Raw genomic sequence first — 17,099 nt, 5'->3', positions numbered from 1 at the left:
TGCTTGCTACGAGTAACCAAATAACAACATCTCTCTCACACTGAAGAAAATTATTATCCTTATTTTTGACACGCACACGAGGCTTCACGCAGCTGTGTTGTATGTAAGTATTAATTGTTGTTTTCTAGGCGAAGTCATACAACACTGGTCGATTTTACAGCTGGTGAAAACACACTGAAAACAGTAACAACCGTAAAATACCCAGGAATAACCGTCAATAACGACCCAAAGTCGAATGGCTAAGTAAAACCAACTATAGGAAGAGCAGGTCCCTGGCTGAGATATACGAGGTGGGTGTTAAGGAAATATAGCTCATCCAAGAAAGAAATGGATTACAAAACACTTACTTAATAGATATCTGTGATTTTTGTCATTCTCGGACCCTCACAAACGAGGAAACTTTCCCAACTCTCAAAAAACGTTCTTGATGAAACTTGATGGGTATGCAGAAGAGAAATAATTCAGTACATATGTTTTTTCTTTGTGCGCAATTTCACTTTTAAGGGGTAAAACACACCACAAAATGTAATTTAGCATATTAGATTTGGAACGAATATCTTCGAAACGATGATATATAAAAGATGTTTCTCATATAGAAGTTCTAGTGGAATTAATGTTCTTGAAAACCGTATAATACAATTTTGTAGTAATCTGAAAACTTGCAAAATCTCAAATTTTGCAAAACATCCAACCACCATTTTGAAAAATGGTAACTTTTGTTGCGACACAAATTAAAGAAGCTTCCAGGCTACATACAGTCATGTGTAATTAAGCTTCATGTGTAATAGAGCCGGTTTCTGAAATACATTTTATGGAAAATACACTGTACGCAATATACTGTCACAGTATTTTCAACATACCTAATTAAAATATCTAAACATGCATTATTAGTCTAGTTATTTATTTTAATTATATTTGTTTTATGTTTGAAATTGTGATTTTACGTTTCATATTTATTTTACTTCTTTTCTTTTCTTTTTTTAAATTTATTCTTTCACATATACGTATTTTGTTAATTGAAAATAATAAGTAACTCATTGTTATGATACAGAACATTACAATAATGGTAATGCCTAAAACATAACGTTTTCTTGCAGCATGCACATAAAATTAATAATATTTCTTCACATAATATACACGACAGAGCATACAATACAAAACAAAATTCAGCAGCATTTCAAATTCTCAAAGGTGATCCTCTAAATATCCTGATTTGTGTCAGGCTTATTTCAGTATATTGGTAGGATGTGACTACAGATTATTTATATTGTTTCTGAAGTGGAGATTGACATATAAATCATTCAGCAGAAGTAGATCTTAAAGTCTTCTAACGCAGTTCTTCCAACATCGAAAACGGTATACGGTATCTCTCGTCAAGCCCTTTGCGATCATCAGCTGAACAAGCTCCTTGTCCTGAGGTACGATGGTGTATACTGTTCTTTCACTGACAACCCTGAGAATCTAACAATCATACAAATTTTTCTCCCTTGCTGGGAAAGAAAACCTCCTTCAGATATCTTTTGACCTGCTCAGACATTTGTTTATCATATTTCTATGCTGTCACAAGGACATTTGGGACTTCAAAAAGAGGTTCTCGAATTCTTGGTTTCTTTTAAAACTATGAAAAGGCAGGTGGTCAGCGTAAAGAAACCATTCTCACTATCATATCCGAGGACAAGGCACTTATTCATCTTGTGATACCAAAGGACACGATGGCACAGGTATAGTCGTGGTACGTATAAGGCTTTCGATGTTGGAAGCACCTTGTGAGAATATTTTCAGATCTAGTTCTGTTAAATGATTTCGATATCGATATAGTAAAGCTGTAGTCACTAGCACATGATCAGTTCTTTTCTCCATAGCTTACCAGTATGCTGAAATATGCCTGATACAAATCAGGATATTTAAAAAATTACTTGAGACAGTTTCAAGTCCTGACAAATTTTGTTCTGTATTGTGTTCTTTGTCGTGTATATTGCGTGAGAAAAGTTGCTAATTTTATGCACTCGGTGTAATAAAACGTTATGTTTCAAACATTTATTTACAAATTATCATTATTGTAATGATTTTATATCATAATAATGAGTTACTTATTATTTTAAATTAACAAAATACACTTAAGGATACAGGGTACTTATAAATGGTGGAAAAATTGAATGTTTTGAGTTTATTAAATTCTATAAGCTTCCTTGATTCCATTGATATATACATTATAGGGTTTCAAATGAAAAAGTCCTACATATATTAAATTTTAAAGTTACAGTCATGTATGCCGCCACGCACCCTTTATTTCTACTACAGAAGCCGGTATTATTTCTAAAAGAACTGTGAACTTTCGTTTCCAGCGATTATACGTATGATACATTGTATATTTTGGGAACAGTGCAGGTTTCTAGTGTCTGTAAATTATTATCTTTGCTTGTATTTACTTTCGTTTCGCTGCATGTTTGTTTCCCAAGTGCTACATATATTTGTGGAAGTACGTATCCTTTAGTGTGCAATAAATACGAACTATGCCACGCATCAAGAAATTCAATAAAAGGAAATTCCATGGCAACCAGTTCACAAACAAAGCAAGCCACATTCTTGAAAGTAACCCATGTATAGTTATTCAGGGAAGAAACTCCCACATGGCATGCCTCCTTGTGATTCAAATTTTTGTGTTAACAGTGACGCTGTTTGTAGTGGATTTATTGTTGTTGATGTGGGAATCTTATCTTCTTTGATAAAGGAAGTGGCGAAATGAAAACAACGTGATGGTGATGGTGTATTCTGTCTGGAAATAACCGAAGAACAAAGTAGCAGGAAGGGTTTAGCGCCAAAATTAGTTGTTCTGTGTAGATCCTGCAATAAATCTACCTCAAAAATGACTTCGAACATTGTGCATAAGTCTTATGAATTTGAAATAAGTATATGCAATGTGTGCAATAGGAAAAGGAAAAAAGGCTGCTTAAACGTTTTGTGATTTGATGGACCTTCCTCCTCCTCCCAGTAGGTTCAGGAAGGACATAAAAATACTTTTAGGTGCCTTGACGGTTATGTCTAAAGCATCTATGAAACGTGCAGTAGAAGAAACTGTAAATATAGTGGAACCAGGGACATTGCTGTTGCACTTGATGGGACATGGCAACGTCGAGCACATCGTTCCTTGAATGGTGTTGTAAGTGCTTCTTCTCTGGAGAATGGAAAAGTTGTTGATGTTGAGTGCTTATCTAAGTACTGCCACACATACTATGGTAACACTGAAGGACATAGTGAACATCAGTATTCTAAGAATTATTATGGTTACTGTGGCCGTATGGAATGTGATGGAGCTCTAAAAATATTTCAGAGGTCGGTGCCCGTTTATAAAGTTAGGTATACGAAGCACCTAGGCTATGGGGACTCTAAAGTTTTCAATAAAATTAATAAGTTCAATGTTTATGGTGACACCTTGCTAACAAAACTGAAGTGTTGTGGACATGTGCAAAAGAGGATGGCTGCTATATTGACGAAGCTACGAAGAGAAATGAAAGGAAAGTTGCTATCTGATGGAAAATCTGGCTGGCCGAGGCAGATTGACAGAAACTGAAATAGACCTTCTTCAGAGTTATTATGGACTGGTGATTAGACAAACTGCACCGCTGAATGATGTTACAGCTATGAGAAAAGCTGTATGGGCCAACTACTTTCGTAAGTTGTCCTCAGATGACCACCCTGTTCACGAACTTTGCTCTAAAGGAGCAGATTCTTGGTGTGGTTACCAAAACGGAACAGAAAGTGGTCAAACACACCATCAGAAGCATTCTCTTCCTGAGCCTGTTATGAATGAAATAAAACGACTTTTTAGAGACCTGAGTGACCCTGTTTTCATGGGGGTACTCAGAATACAAATAAAAGTTTCAACCATTGCATACAGGAAAGATGACCGAAGAATGTTTTCGTAGGAATAAATAGGTGTACTAGATGCAGTGATATGTTTCAATGATGGAGTGATAGGAAGGTTGGAAGTCCTGAGAAATTTAGGCATAAAATGTGGCTCTAATATGGAAGTTCAATTGCTTGTGTGTGACAGACAACAGGTGCATTCAAGTTACCAAAGAAGCCAGAAGTGCTAAAAGGAATGCCAAGAGCTAGCTTGAAGATAAAGAAATGCTGCAGGATGAAAACTATGCTTCACCAATGTACTGAGGCACAGTCTAATAGGACTCATATCTTCATTCGCAATTTCCGAGAAGTTGTATTTTTCAGAATTCAGGTATAAATATTTCCTAAAGTTTATAAAGCTTTGCTCTAATATTTTTCTGTAACTTGCAATAGTCCATACTTATGTAGTAGACCTAAGCTTTATTGCAGAATCAACGAAATTATAGGAAAAAAAATTTTTACTAGGAAAAAGTTATAAAAATTAAAATGTAAGATGTGATATTTTTTATCCTTGTAATATACGTAATAGGTGGAATTAAATAGGTCTAGTAACTCAGCCATCATGTCATACATATCTGATAAAAATTTGGTCTCCTTCAAATGTATAGCGTTGGATTAAATGCTACCGCAATTTGAGGAAGCAATTTGGAAAAAAAATCATCAATTTCTTGGTAATTATTTTAATAACCCTAAGCAGAACCAAAAATATTCAGAATGCTTCTAATTTGTTTAGAAACTGTGCTGCATTACCTGATATCAACAAAAAAAACATACACGTTATATGTAGTGCCTGAAGGAAATATGTGTTGATTTTTTCATAATATTGAGCCAGAAAAGAATCCTGTATCCTTGAGTGAAACGGTAAACTTAGAAACAAAGAAACAAGAAGAAGAAAATCAATGTAAAATGTAAAACAACAGTGCGAAACATAAAATAAATATGTTGTTGTTGTGGTCTTCAGTCCTGAGACTGGTTTGATACAGCCCTTCATGCTACTCTATCCTGTGCAAGCTTCTTCATCTCCCAGTACCTACTGCAGCCTACATCCTTCTGAATCTGCTTAGTGTATTTATCTTTTGGTTTCCCTCTACGATTTGTACCCTCCACGCTGCCCTCCAATACTAAATTGGTGATCCCTCGATGTCTCAGAACACGTCCTACCAACCGATCCCTTCTTCTAGTCAAGTTGTGTCACATACTCCTCTTCTACCCAATTCTATTCAATACCTCCTCATTAGTTATGTGATCTTCCCATCTAATCTTCAGCATTCTTCTGTAGCACCACATTTCAAAAGCTTCTATTCTCTTCTTGGCTAAACTATTTATCGTCCACGTTTCACTTCCATATATGGCAGTCCGCAGCTCGTGGTCGTGCGGTAGCGTTCTCGCTTCCCACGCCCGGCTTCCCAGGTTCGATTCCCGGCGGGGTCAGGGATTTTCTCTACCTCGTGATGACTGGGTGTTGTGTGATGTCCTTAGGTTAGTTAGGTTTAAGTAGTTCTAAGTTCTGAGGGACCCATTATCATAGATGTTAAGTCCCATAGTGCTCAGAGCCATTTGAACCATATATGGCTACACTCCATACAAATACTTTCAGAAACAACTTCCTGACATTTAAATCTATACTCGATGATAACAAATTTTTCTTCTTCAGAAATGCTTTCCTTGCCATTGCCATTCTACATTTTATATCCTCTCCACTTACACCATCATCAGTTATTTTGCTCACCAAATAGCAAAACTCCTTTACTACTTTAAGTGTCTCATTTCCTAATCTAATTCCCGCAACATCACCCGATTTAATTCGACTACATTCCATTATCCTCGTTTTGCTTTTGTTGATGTTCATCTTATACCCTCCTTTCAAGACACTGTCCATTCCGTTCAGCTGCTCTTCCAAGTATTTGCTGTCTCTGACAGAATTACAATGTCATCGGCGAACCTCAAAGTTTTTATTTCTTCTCCGTGCATTTTAATATCTACTCCGAACTTTTCTTTTGTTTCCTTTATTGCTTGCTCAATATACAGATTGAATAACATCGGGGATTGGCTACAACCATGTCTCACTCCCTTCCCAACCACTGCTTCCCTTTCAGATAAACACAAGTAAATTAAAAACTAGACTAATAGTGAGCGTTTAGATATTTTAATTGGTATGTCGAAAGTACTCTGACAGCACATTGTGAATAGGGTATTTTACAAAAATGGTGTTTCAGAGACTTGCTTTATTGTACATGGATGTATGTAGCTTAAAAGCTTCTTCAATTTATATTACAAAAATTTTCATTTTTCAAAATTAATTAGTGGTGGTGGAGTATTTTACAAAATTTCAAATTATTGTGAAATTCGTTTATATAGTTTTCAAGAACATTAATTACGTATCAGCTTCCGTATGGGAAACACTTTTATATATAATCGTTTCGAAGATATTCTCTCCAAACCTAATACGTCAAATTACCTGTTGGGGCATGTTTTACCCAATAAAAGTGAAATTGGACACAAACAAAAACAATAAGTATTGGATTATTTTACTTCTTCCATATGCCTGCCAAGTTCCATCAAGAACGTTTGTTGACATTTGGGAAAGTTCCCTTGGTTGGTTGGTTGGTTGGTTGTTTGGGGAAGGAGACCAGACAGCGTGGTCATCGGTCTCATCGGATTAGGGAAGGATGGGGAAGGAAGTCGGCCGTGCCCTTTCAGAGGAACCATCCCGGCATTTGCCTGGAGTGATTTAGGAAAATCACGGAAAACCTAAATCAGGATGGCCGGACGCGGGATTGAACCGTCGTCCTCCCGAATGCGAGTCTAGTGTCTAACCACTGCGCCACCTCGCTCGGTAAAGTTCCCTTGTAAATAAGATTAACAAAAGAGATAGCGAAGCTCCAAAGAAGAGTGACACATTTCGTCACGGGTGGTTTAATAAGCCCGACAGCGATACGAAGATCCTCAGAAAACTTCATTGGCAGAAACTACAAGAGAGGCGTTTTGTATCACGGAGAGGAAACTTGCAGAATGTGTTTCGAAAAAGTGGCGGGCAATATGTTACTTCCACTCATGTATGTCCCTCTACATATCAGGACTAAAAAATCAGAGAAACTAGTTTGTACTCTCTCGTTATTCTCACGGGTCGTTCACAAGTGGAGCAGAGAAGGGATAAGACGATAGTGGTGCGACATTCACCCTCCGTCACATACCGTAAGGTGCATTGCGGAATATAGATGCAGAAGTAGATTTAAATTGTTTTCTTAGCCGTATTCACTTTTCTGCAGAGCTGACTCTCAACGAGCTGGCTGCCCAGGCATTCGTCTTCTTCGCAGCCGGCTTTGAAACCTCTTCGACGACAATGAGCTTCGCTTTGCACGAACTGGCTCTCAATCCTTCGTTGCAGACCAAGCTGCAAGAGGAGATTGACTCGGTGTTCAAAGAATATGGAACGGACATCACCTACGACTCCATTTCAAAAATGTCCTACCTCGACAAAGTTGTGTGCGGTAAGTCAATTTAACCTTCACTATGAATCCAGACTTGTACATAATTTGTTTCTGCCTATAGCCAGGGCACTCATTAAATGCCTTACTCTGTATGATAAGACGGTTTTCAAAGCACGGTTACGAAGCCAGCGTCGTTGACAGCAGCGTTTTGTTGTCGACGTGTTGGACATACTCCGTGTACTGGTCATGTCAGCTGGCGTCCACCGGCTTTTGGCCTTATTAGGTATTTCCTTCGAAAAATGAGAAAAAAAGATTGGAGTTAGCGTCAGGTTGATGAAGAGATCATTAGAGACGGAATACAGGATCGGGTTGGGGGATGATGGATAGGATATCGGCTGCGTTGTTCTAAAACGAGTCATTCCGTCCTTTGGCTTTGGGAAGCCAAAAAAATTTAAATCTAGATGGTCGGACAGGGATTTCAACAGCCGTCCTCTCGAATTCGAAGACACTGCGTTAACTTGTTGCAGTACATAATGTCACGCTTCAAATTAACTAAATATGCTTCACTTTCGTTCATATAAATTATATTGGATGTCATACTACAACGTCGGACATTTTTCCCTCACCTTCATCGTTTACGAAATCTTGTTCTTTCGCGACCGCTACGGTCGCAGGTTCGAATCCTGCCTCGGGCATGGGTGTGTGTGATGTCCTTAGGTTAGTTAGGTTTAAGTAGTTCTGAGTTCTAGGGAACTGATGACCTCAGATGTTAAGTCCCATAGTGCTCAGAACCATTTGAACCATTTTTTTGTTCTTTTTCTCTTCTTTAAACAACTACCTTTCTTGCTTTTTATATTTTGCTGTTGTAATGTAATCGTCCGATATTTCTTAATAATCGTTATCATTCACATAAATCGGCTTTAAAAACAGTAAGTGATTCAATTGGAGCATAATGCCAATGTACCACAGTGTAAAAACAACAGTGAGTGGTAACGTACAATGAAATAAATTTTGAAAATATTCTTGTCTGTGGAAGTGTAGCTTAAATATTTCCTGGAATTTTATGTGTAAGATAATTATCAGACAACTTTTTGCGCCATCTTTTCTGTTTATTACTTTTAAGAGTACGAGATTATAACATCGCTTCATATTTACTAAGCTCAAAACGGATTTTGAAATGAGATGAGTGCATATACAGTTTATAGCTCTCCAGAACTCTCAAATAAATCACTTTGCGCCCCCGCTGCTGGCCTATAAATGAGTTAAAACGATTGAAATATTTCAAAGTATTACTGGAATGTGTTCAAAATTAAAATGTCTACAAAAGTTCGAGTGCAGAGATAAGATTTTACAGAGTGTAGTAACATGTTTACCATAGTTTTGAAACAAATACGAGAGGCACTCAATAAGTAATGCAACACACTTTTTTTCTGAAAGTGGTTCGGTTTTATTCAGGATTCCAATATCCTATATTATTTCCCACTCTTCTGACTACAAAAACCTATTTTTCAATAGAATCTCCGTTCAATGCGACGGCCTTACGCCACCTGATTGGCAGGGCGTTTATGCCCCCATGGTACCAATCAGCTGGTCGACGTCGGAGCCAACGTTTTGCTCTATCAATAACATCCCCATCATCCACGAACTGCTTCCAGTGGAGTGTACCCTTCTTTGGACCAAATAAAAGGAATTCAGAAGGTGTGAGATCCGGGCTGTAGGGTGCTTGAGGAAGAAAAGTCCAGTGAAGTTTTGTGAGCTCCTCTCTGGTGCGCTGACTTCTGTGACTCCTCGCGTAGTCATGGAGAAGGAGAAGTTCGTTTGCATTTTTTCTTTTTTTTTTTTTTTTTTTGGCACGAGCATAAGTCGTTTCTTCAATTTCCTGAGTGAAGGACAATACACTTTCAAGTTGATTGTTGCACGAAAAGGGAGAACATCAGACAGAATAACCCTTCAGAGTCCCAGAAGACCATCGCCTTGTCGTTATCAGCTGAGGATACGGCTTTGAACTTTTTCTTCAGAGGAGGGATGGTGCGACACCACCACGTGGATTGCCGTTTTGATTCCATTTCGAATTGATAAGCCCATATTTCACTGTCTCTGACAATGTTCAACAAAAAATTGTCACGATCAGCCTCGTAACGCGCATTCAGTTCCGCACAGGTGGTCCTTCGTTGCTCGTTTGGTCCTCCGTTAGGTGGCGAGGAGCCCTGCGTGCACAAACCTTTGAGTACCACAACTGGTAGGCGTGTGTCAGCACTACCAATAGAGATGTCCAGCTGAGGAGCGAGGTGTTTGATTGTGATCCGTCGATCACTCGAATGAGAGTGTCCGCACGTTCCACCACTGCAAGTGTCACAGTGCGCGGCCGGCCGGCACGCAGAAGATAGGACAGGTCTGTCCGACCTCGTTGCTACGGTGACAGACACCTCGCCCAGCGACTCACTGCCAGGTCTCCCTAGACATCCTGCAAGCTACTATGAATAACTACGATGCTCTGGTTTTCCACCAACAGAAACTCAATGAGAGCTCTCTGCTTGGAATGCACGTCCGTGTTACAGACGCCATTCTGAAAGCTACGTAAAGCGCCATCACATGTCTGAACTTCATGAACCTGTAAGGGCTGAGGGCGGAATATACCACGAAGTCCCAAAACAGATTCCGCATTTTTCAGCCGAAATTGGCCGAGGAAAAAAAGTGTTGAATTACTTATTGAACGCCCCTCGTACATTCTCAAAATGAAAATTAATAACATTTGTTTGTGCACATAATTAGTCTCCGAAGATAAATACTTTTTCATTTTTTTTTCAATTTTGATGCTAAATTTCTAGCACGTTCTCGTACAAATGCTGAAAAATTTATTTCAGTTAGATACTTGGTAAAGTGATTCTTCAATTTCTCCAGGCGTATTTTATGACGAAATAAATCTCGGGTGAACAGCCTGGTATGAGTGTGCATAGGCCACAATACTTCGGCAACTGACCACGTTGTCATCATCAGGTGCGCTGACGTACTGACCTGTGGCACCTGATGATGGCAACGTGGTCGATTGCCGAAATATTGTGGCCTATGCACACTCATAGTAGGCTGTTCACCCGAGATTTATTTCGTTACTTGGCAAATATTTCGTACATTTTTTAAGTTAATTTCAAGTTATCACGTTATCTTCTGATTGTTCTTCAAAGCAATTATACACAAAATAATAAATTACGTTCAACAGTATGCTTTTTAAGTATAACAACATTTGTACACTCGTGTTACATTGGAATTAAGAATGACGAAGTTATTAAAAGGAGTTACAAGCATTATCATTCCTGTGAATTACGGCTCAAATTCTTCAGCATTCTAAAGAATTGTATTGTAAACTAGTCTGGTAGATTACACAGCATATCCTTAATCCATCGATTGTGTAATTCTTTTAGAGACACTGCGGAAGTACCCACCCCTGCCCATCCTGAACAGGGAGTGTAACAAAGAGTACAGGATTCCTGACAGCGAACTCGTCCTGGAGAAAGGAACGGCTGTCGCCATTTCCGTCCTGGGCCTCCAGCACGACCCCAAGTACTTCCCGGATCCAGAGCGCTTCGACCCTGAGAGGTTCTCGGAGGAGGAGAAAGCCAAGAGGCACCCCTATGTTTACCTGCCGTTCGGGGAGGGCCCCCGCATCTGTATAGGTGAGTAATCTCGCGTCATATCTTTCAGTTCCAATTTGTGTCTCGATGTGAAGAACAATAAAATCCTCAAATTGTGAGTTCTAAAATGTAGTTCCATTTTTCGGTTACAGTAGCCAAAAATGTTATTCGTGAGCTTTTGTCTCGTACAAGCAGAGAGATTTCGGAATGAGTCTTGGTGTCAAGTTCGAAGTACAAATTTGCTTATTACCATCAAACGATTTAGATATGCTTTACAGTAAAAAAAACATGAGGATATTGACTCTATCAGCAAGGAATGGCAGAATGACTTGGATAGCCGGCCGGAGTGGCCGAGCGGTTCTAGGCGCTACAGTCTGGAACCGCGCGACCGCTACGGTCGCAGTTTCGAATCCTGCCTCGGGCATGGACGTACACTCCTGGAAATTGAAATAAGAACACCGTGAATTCATTGTCCCAGGAAGGGGAAACTTTATTGACACATTCCTGGGGTCAGATACATCACATGATCACACTGACAGAACCACGGGCACATAGACACAGGCAACAGAGCATGCACAATGTCGGCACTAGTACAGTGTATATCCACCTTTCGCAGCAATTCAGGCTGCTATTCTCCCATGGAGACGATCGTAGAGATGCTGGATGTAGTCCTGTGGAACGGCTTGCCATGCCATTTCCACCTGGCGCCTCAGTTGGACCAGCGTTCGTGCTGGACGTGCAGACCGCGTGAGACGACGCTTCATCCAGTCCCAAACATGCTCAATGGGGGACAGATCCGAAGATCTTGCTGGCCAGGGTAGTTGACTTACACCTTCTAAAGCACGTCCACGCTGTCGCGGCATGCTACCAGTGTTAAAGACTGCGATGGAGCTCCGTATGCCACGGCAAACTGGCTGACACTGACGGCGGCGGTGCACAAATGCTGCGCAGCTAGCGCCATTCGACGGCCAACACCGCGGTTCCTGGTGTGTCCGCTGTGCCGTGCGTGTGATCATTGCTTGTACAGCCCTCTCGCAGTGTCCAGAGCAAGTATGGTGGGTCTGACACACCGGTGTCAATGTGTTCTTTTTTCCATTTCCAGGAGTGTATGTGATGTCCTTAGGTTAGTTAGGTTTAAGTAGTTCTAAGTTCTAGGGGACTGATGACCACAGCAGTTACGTCCCATAGTGCTCAGAGCCATTTGAACCATTTTTGACTTGGATAAAATTTCAGATTTGGCATAGTGGGTGCCAGCCTCTTAAAATGTGGACATATGTGAGATAACGCATAATATATAGAAATAACTCTACAGTATCTGATTCCAAGAGTAGTGGTAAACTTCAGATAAAATTTCAGATTTGGCATAGTGGGTGCCAGCCTCTTAAAATGTGGACATATGTGAGATAACGCATAATATATAGAAATAACTCTACAGTATCTGATTCCAAGAGTAGTGGTAAACTTCTTGAACACCTCAGTTCCTATGAGTAATTCTAAGACTTTCTCTTACTCTCGTGGCTCCATAAACAGCCGTCTGTGTTTGGCCTTGTCAAGTACGCTTCTCCTGTTATTGGCGTCTTTTTTCCCTGCAGCAAATATCTGACGATCGTTGGCCACCATGTCTCTCCATTTTATTTTTCGACCTTCCTGAATGTCTTCGTTCTTTGGGTTTTTTCTCTGACACTCCCCTCAATCTTGACTCCTCATCTCCTCTATAGATATAGATATAGCTGCCCATTCTCAGTCTCCTTGTCTTGCCTTCTGCAACAACATCTGGTTATTTATATATCCCCCAGTTATTTTTTCTTCAACATCCTCTTCCCTCACATATTGGTCCAAATATTTTCCTCAGAATTTTCGTTTCAAAAAACTTTGTCTTTCTCTCTGTGTACTCATCTGTTCTCCATATGTGTGCCCAATATATTAATACCGATCTGATTATAGTTCCATATATCCTTATTTTAGAACCTCTTGAAAAACATTTGGATGGCAGTAATTTTTTTTAATGATATGCTATGGTTACTGTGTACCACTAAGAAGCAACATGAAATGGCACCATCATGCAAAATCAGTGTTGCCGAAGGTGAATGGAAGATTTAGGGATCTCAGATTGATTCCATATTTCTAGATCCCCAAAAGGCTTTTAACACCGTTCCTCACAAAAGAATTCTAATCAAATTGCGTGCCTGTGGACTACAGTCTCAGTTGTGCAACTACATTTGTGGTTTCCTGTCAGAAAGGTTGCAGTACGTAGTATTAGACGGAAGGTAAAATAGAAGCGATATTTGGCAACCTACAAGAAAGTTTCATTGTCACTCTGCAGTTTCTAATCTATATAAGCGATTAGGAGACAATCTGAATAGCTCCCTTCGATTGTCTGCAGATGATGCCGTCATTTACAGCCTAGTAAATTGATCAGAAGATAAAAACCCGTTGCAAAATGACTTAGACACGATACCTGTAAGATGCGAAAAGTGGCAATTGCCTCTGAATAACTAAAAGTATGAAAGCATCCACCTAAGCACTAATAGAAATTCGTTAAATTTCGGTTGTACGATAAATCATATAAATCTAAAGGCTGTCAATTCAGTTAAATACCTAGGTATTACAATTACGAACAACTTAAATTTGAACGATCACATATAATGTTCTGAGAAAGGCAAACCGAAGACAATGATTTATTGGCAGGACGCTTAGAAGATGCAACAGATCTGCTAAATAGTCTGCTTCCACTACGCTTTTCCATCCTCTGCTAGAGCATTGCTGTGCGGTATGGGATCCTTACCAGATAGCATTGACAGAGAATATGGAAAAGTCCAAATAAGGGCAGCATATTTCCTACTGTCGCAAAATTCTCGAGAGTGTCACGGATGTGATGAGCGAGTTGGGGTGGAAATCAAGATCTTTCCACGAAATTTTAATCACCAACTATATTCTCTGAATGCAAAATATTTGGTCTCAGAGATCGATACAGAGAGGAATGATCATCGGACCATAATAAGAGAAGTCAGAGCTTGTACGAAAAGATTTAAGTGTTCATTTTTCCTACTGCGCTGTTAGAGATTGGAACAGAGGAGAAATAGTTTGAAGGCCGTTCGAAGAGCAATCTTCCAGGCACTTAAGTTTGGTTTGTAGAGTAGTCATGTAGCTGTAGACGAAGGTTTGTAGGAAGGATTATGGGAAAATGTAGCACATCTGTAAAGGAAATCACACACAAGACGCTACTGCGGCCAGTTCTAGAGTATTTAGCAGTGTTTGGAGTCCTTACAAGAAACAAGGAATGCACAGGCGAGTCAAATAAGAATTCTTCGAAGGCAGTTGACCCGGAAGAGAGTTGGACAAATTTAAAGAAGCTGTATTCAAAGAAGCTTGTTCAAGCGTTGTGCTGCTGCCATCGTATACAGGGTGTTACAAAAAGGTACGGCCAAACTTTCAGGAAACATTCTTCACACACAAATAAAGAAAAGATGTTATGTGGACATGTGTCCGGAAACGCTTAATTTCCATGTTAGAGCTCATTTTAGTTTCGTCATTCCAACGTGATCAATTTGTAAATTTTCACACTCAACATATGTGGGCTGACGAGAATCCGCACGCAATTGTGCAATCACGTCATTAACACAGATTTTCTGTGAACGTTTGGGCAGGCATTGTTGGTGATGTCTTGACTGGGCCCCATGTTCTTCCACCTACGCTCAATGGAGCACGTTATCATGATTCCATACGGGATTCTCTACCTGTGCTGCTAGAACATGTGCCTTTACAAGTACGACACAACATGTGGTTCATGCACGATGGAGCTCCTGCACATTTCAGGCGAACTGTTCGTACGCTTCTCAACAACAGATTCGGTGACCGATGGATTGGTAGAGGCGGACCAATTCCATGGCCTCCACGCTCTCCTGACCTCACCCCTCTTGACTTTCATTTATGGGGGCATTTGAAAGCTCTTGTCTACGCAACCCCGGTACCAAATGTAGAGACTCTTCGTGCTCGTATTGTGGATGGCTGTGATACAATACGCCATTCTCCAGGGCTGCATCAGTGCATTAGGGATTCCATGCGACGGAGGGTGGATGCGTGTATCCTCGCTAACGGAGGACATTTTGAACATTTCCTGTAACAAAGAGTTTGAAGTCACGCTGGTACGTTCTGTTGCTGTGTGTATCCATTCCATGATTAATGTGATTTGAAGATAAGTAATAAAATGAGCTCTAACATGGAAAGTAAGCGTTTCCGGACACATGTCCACATAACATATTTTCTTTCTTTGTGTGTGAGGAATGTTTCCTGAAAGTTTGGTAACACCCTGTATATCGCGTATGGATCTTTAGAATAAGATAACAGAATTTAGGGAATGTAACAGTGACATATATATAGCCAGTTTTCCCTCGCTGAATACGTGAAAAGAATATGAATGAAAATGGATTATGTTGGTACGGATCACACTGTGCCATGCACTTTTCAATGACTTTCGGAGCATTTGCATTATCTGAGCAAAAGTATTAGAACATCTATTATCGGACAGTAATCATCATCATCATCAATATGGATGTGCCTACCTTCATCTTTATGACCTACATCATTACTCCACGAAGCTATTGCCAGCTAACAGAAATTTCCGTTTCAAGTCAGGGAAGACTGTTAAGACATTAAAGAAACACTCAAGGAAATGGTCCAATCCGACATGTCAAAATCCACCCTGAAAATTTTTATGCAGGACTAACGCAATGAAAGAAATGCTCTGTCATCATTTAGCTGCTGAGACACACCCAAATATTTTTTCCAAAACTGTTGAAGTTATTCGTTTATGTCGCACGAAGAACCGCTTGCCTAGCGCACGATCGGCTGTGAGAAGAGAGCATAGCGCTGCGGAATGACAAACGAATTTGTAACACGTGAAACATTAAAAAAATGTCACGTATCATTAATATTTTGAATAAGAGGCGGTTCATATTGACAGCTGAACTGTTGCGTATGTAGTTCTTTCAAGGTGACTAGCAGAGGATAATAAATCAAGGCAGTGTTTGCTGTTACCTTAAAGACAACTTCCATCAATCGTGACTTCAACTTTTTGAAACGAAATATTTCTTCCACATACATCATTTTGTTACAATTCCTGTAGCACAGTTCTTGTAATTTTTTAATAATGTATATTTTAGTAACACTGAAACAGTTCCTTGTTCATTTCACATAGTCGTCACAATAAAGCGAAGTATCATTCGAATGACGAAAACTAACATTTTCCATACATCAGGCACACCCGGCGAAAGAAAAATTAATGCTTTGGGAAACGTCATAGTAATTACTAATTTTATTTAGACAGAATTGCGATGGAGTAAGACATAGAAATGGTCCTCGCCATTGCCTGCTTATTGTGCTGCATGCCGAGCATACTTCAAGCAGTTCATAAAACTCTGCCGATACAAACTGACAGTGCACAGTCCGTAAAAACGTTCCGAAACAGACTGACAGTGTACAAATGACTGAAATTTAAGAATACTGCTCTCCTGGTAATTCTCAAATGACATGGAGATATCGGCAATTATACTGTCCGACAATATCCTTAAAAATACTTTCCACAGTCGAAAAAATATTTTTTTCGAGACTCACACTTGTCGTTCTTGGTGGAATCTGAATTGTATCAACAGTCTTTTCGTCGTCCTCCTGAAAAGCGGGTATCGTTATTTCCAGGCCAAGAGTGCAACAAAAGCTATGAATTAATTTCTGCAACTGATTAGAAACCATTTTGAATGAGATGTTAAAAATTATTCTTTCCTGTTTTTCCAGATTTTGATAGGCCTGTTGCAAGATTTTTGCTTCTGAACAATCCTTTCCTTTAAGGTTTGGTCGTAACATGCCTTGAGGTCCCTGAAGCTGTGGAAACAATAATCCACCCACACTTATCACTACCACTGTTCTATTTGAATGTGCCATAGCATTAATCAGTTACACAACAAACTGTCTTTTTTCGCCTCGAAATGATAAAGTGTGGTTTGCTCGCAGTTCTTCCACGAAGCTTGGTCGATTGCCGATAGATACATCAGATGTAGGGATAACATCCAGCTTTGTCTTCACGACAACTATGAATTAATGGCACCTTCTCTAGACGTTTACTTGACGTAAACTTCGT

The 17,099-nt window shown here is 39.8% G+C and overlaps 2 protein-coding genes across 3 annotated transcripts in view; one reads left to right on the top strand and one right to left on the bottom strand.

Annotated features, from left to right (window-relative positions):
• The window catches only part of LOC126191405 (uncharacterized protein K02A2.6-like), a 314,219-nt gene that overhangs the window by 273,357 nt on the left and 23,763 nt on the right, over nucleotides 1–17,099 (bottom strand). The gene's annotated exons all lie outside the window — the stretch shown is intronic.
• Nucleotides 1–17,099, top strand: part of LOC126191404 (cytochrome P450 6k1-like) — a 134,774-nt gene that overhangs the window by 109,470 nt on the left and 8,205 nt on the right. For both annotated transcript variants that reach the window (XM_049932270.1, XM_049932269.1), the window contains exons 6-7: nucleotides 7,176–7,397; nucleotides 10,757–11,008. In XM_049932270.1, the coding sequence (XP_049788227.1) occupies nucleotides 7,176–7,397; nucleotides 10,757–11,008 (474 nt within the window). The remainder of the gene's footprint in view (nucleotides 1–7,175; nucleotides 7,398–10,756; nucleotides 11,009–17,099) is intronic.

This window comes from Schistocerca cancellata, chromosome 6, assembly GCF_023864275.1.
Source record: "Schistocerca cancellata isolate TAMUIC-IGC-003103 chromosome 6, iqSchCanc2.1, whole genome shotgun sequence".
Taxonomy (NCBI): domain Eukaryota; kingdom Metazoa; phylum Arthropoda; class Insecta; order Orthoptera; family Acrididae; genus Schistocerca; species Schistocerca cancellata.
This window is presented reverse-complemented; position numbering and strand designations above follow the sequence as displayed.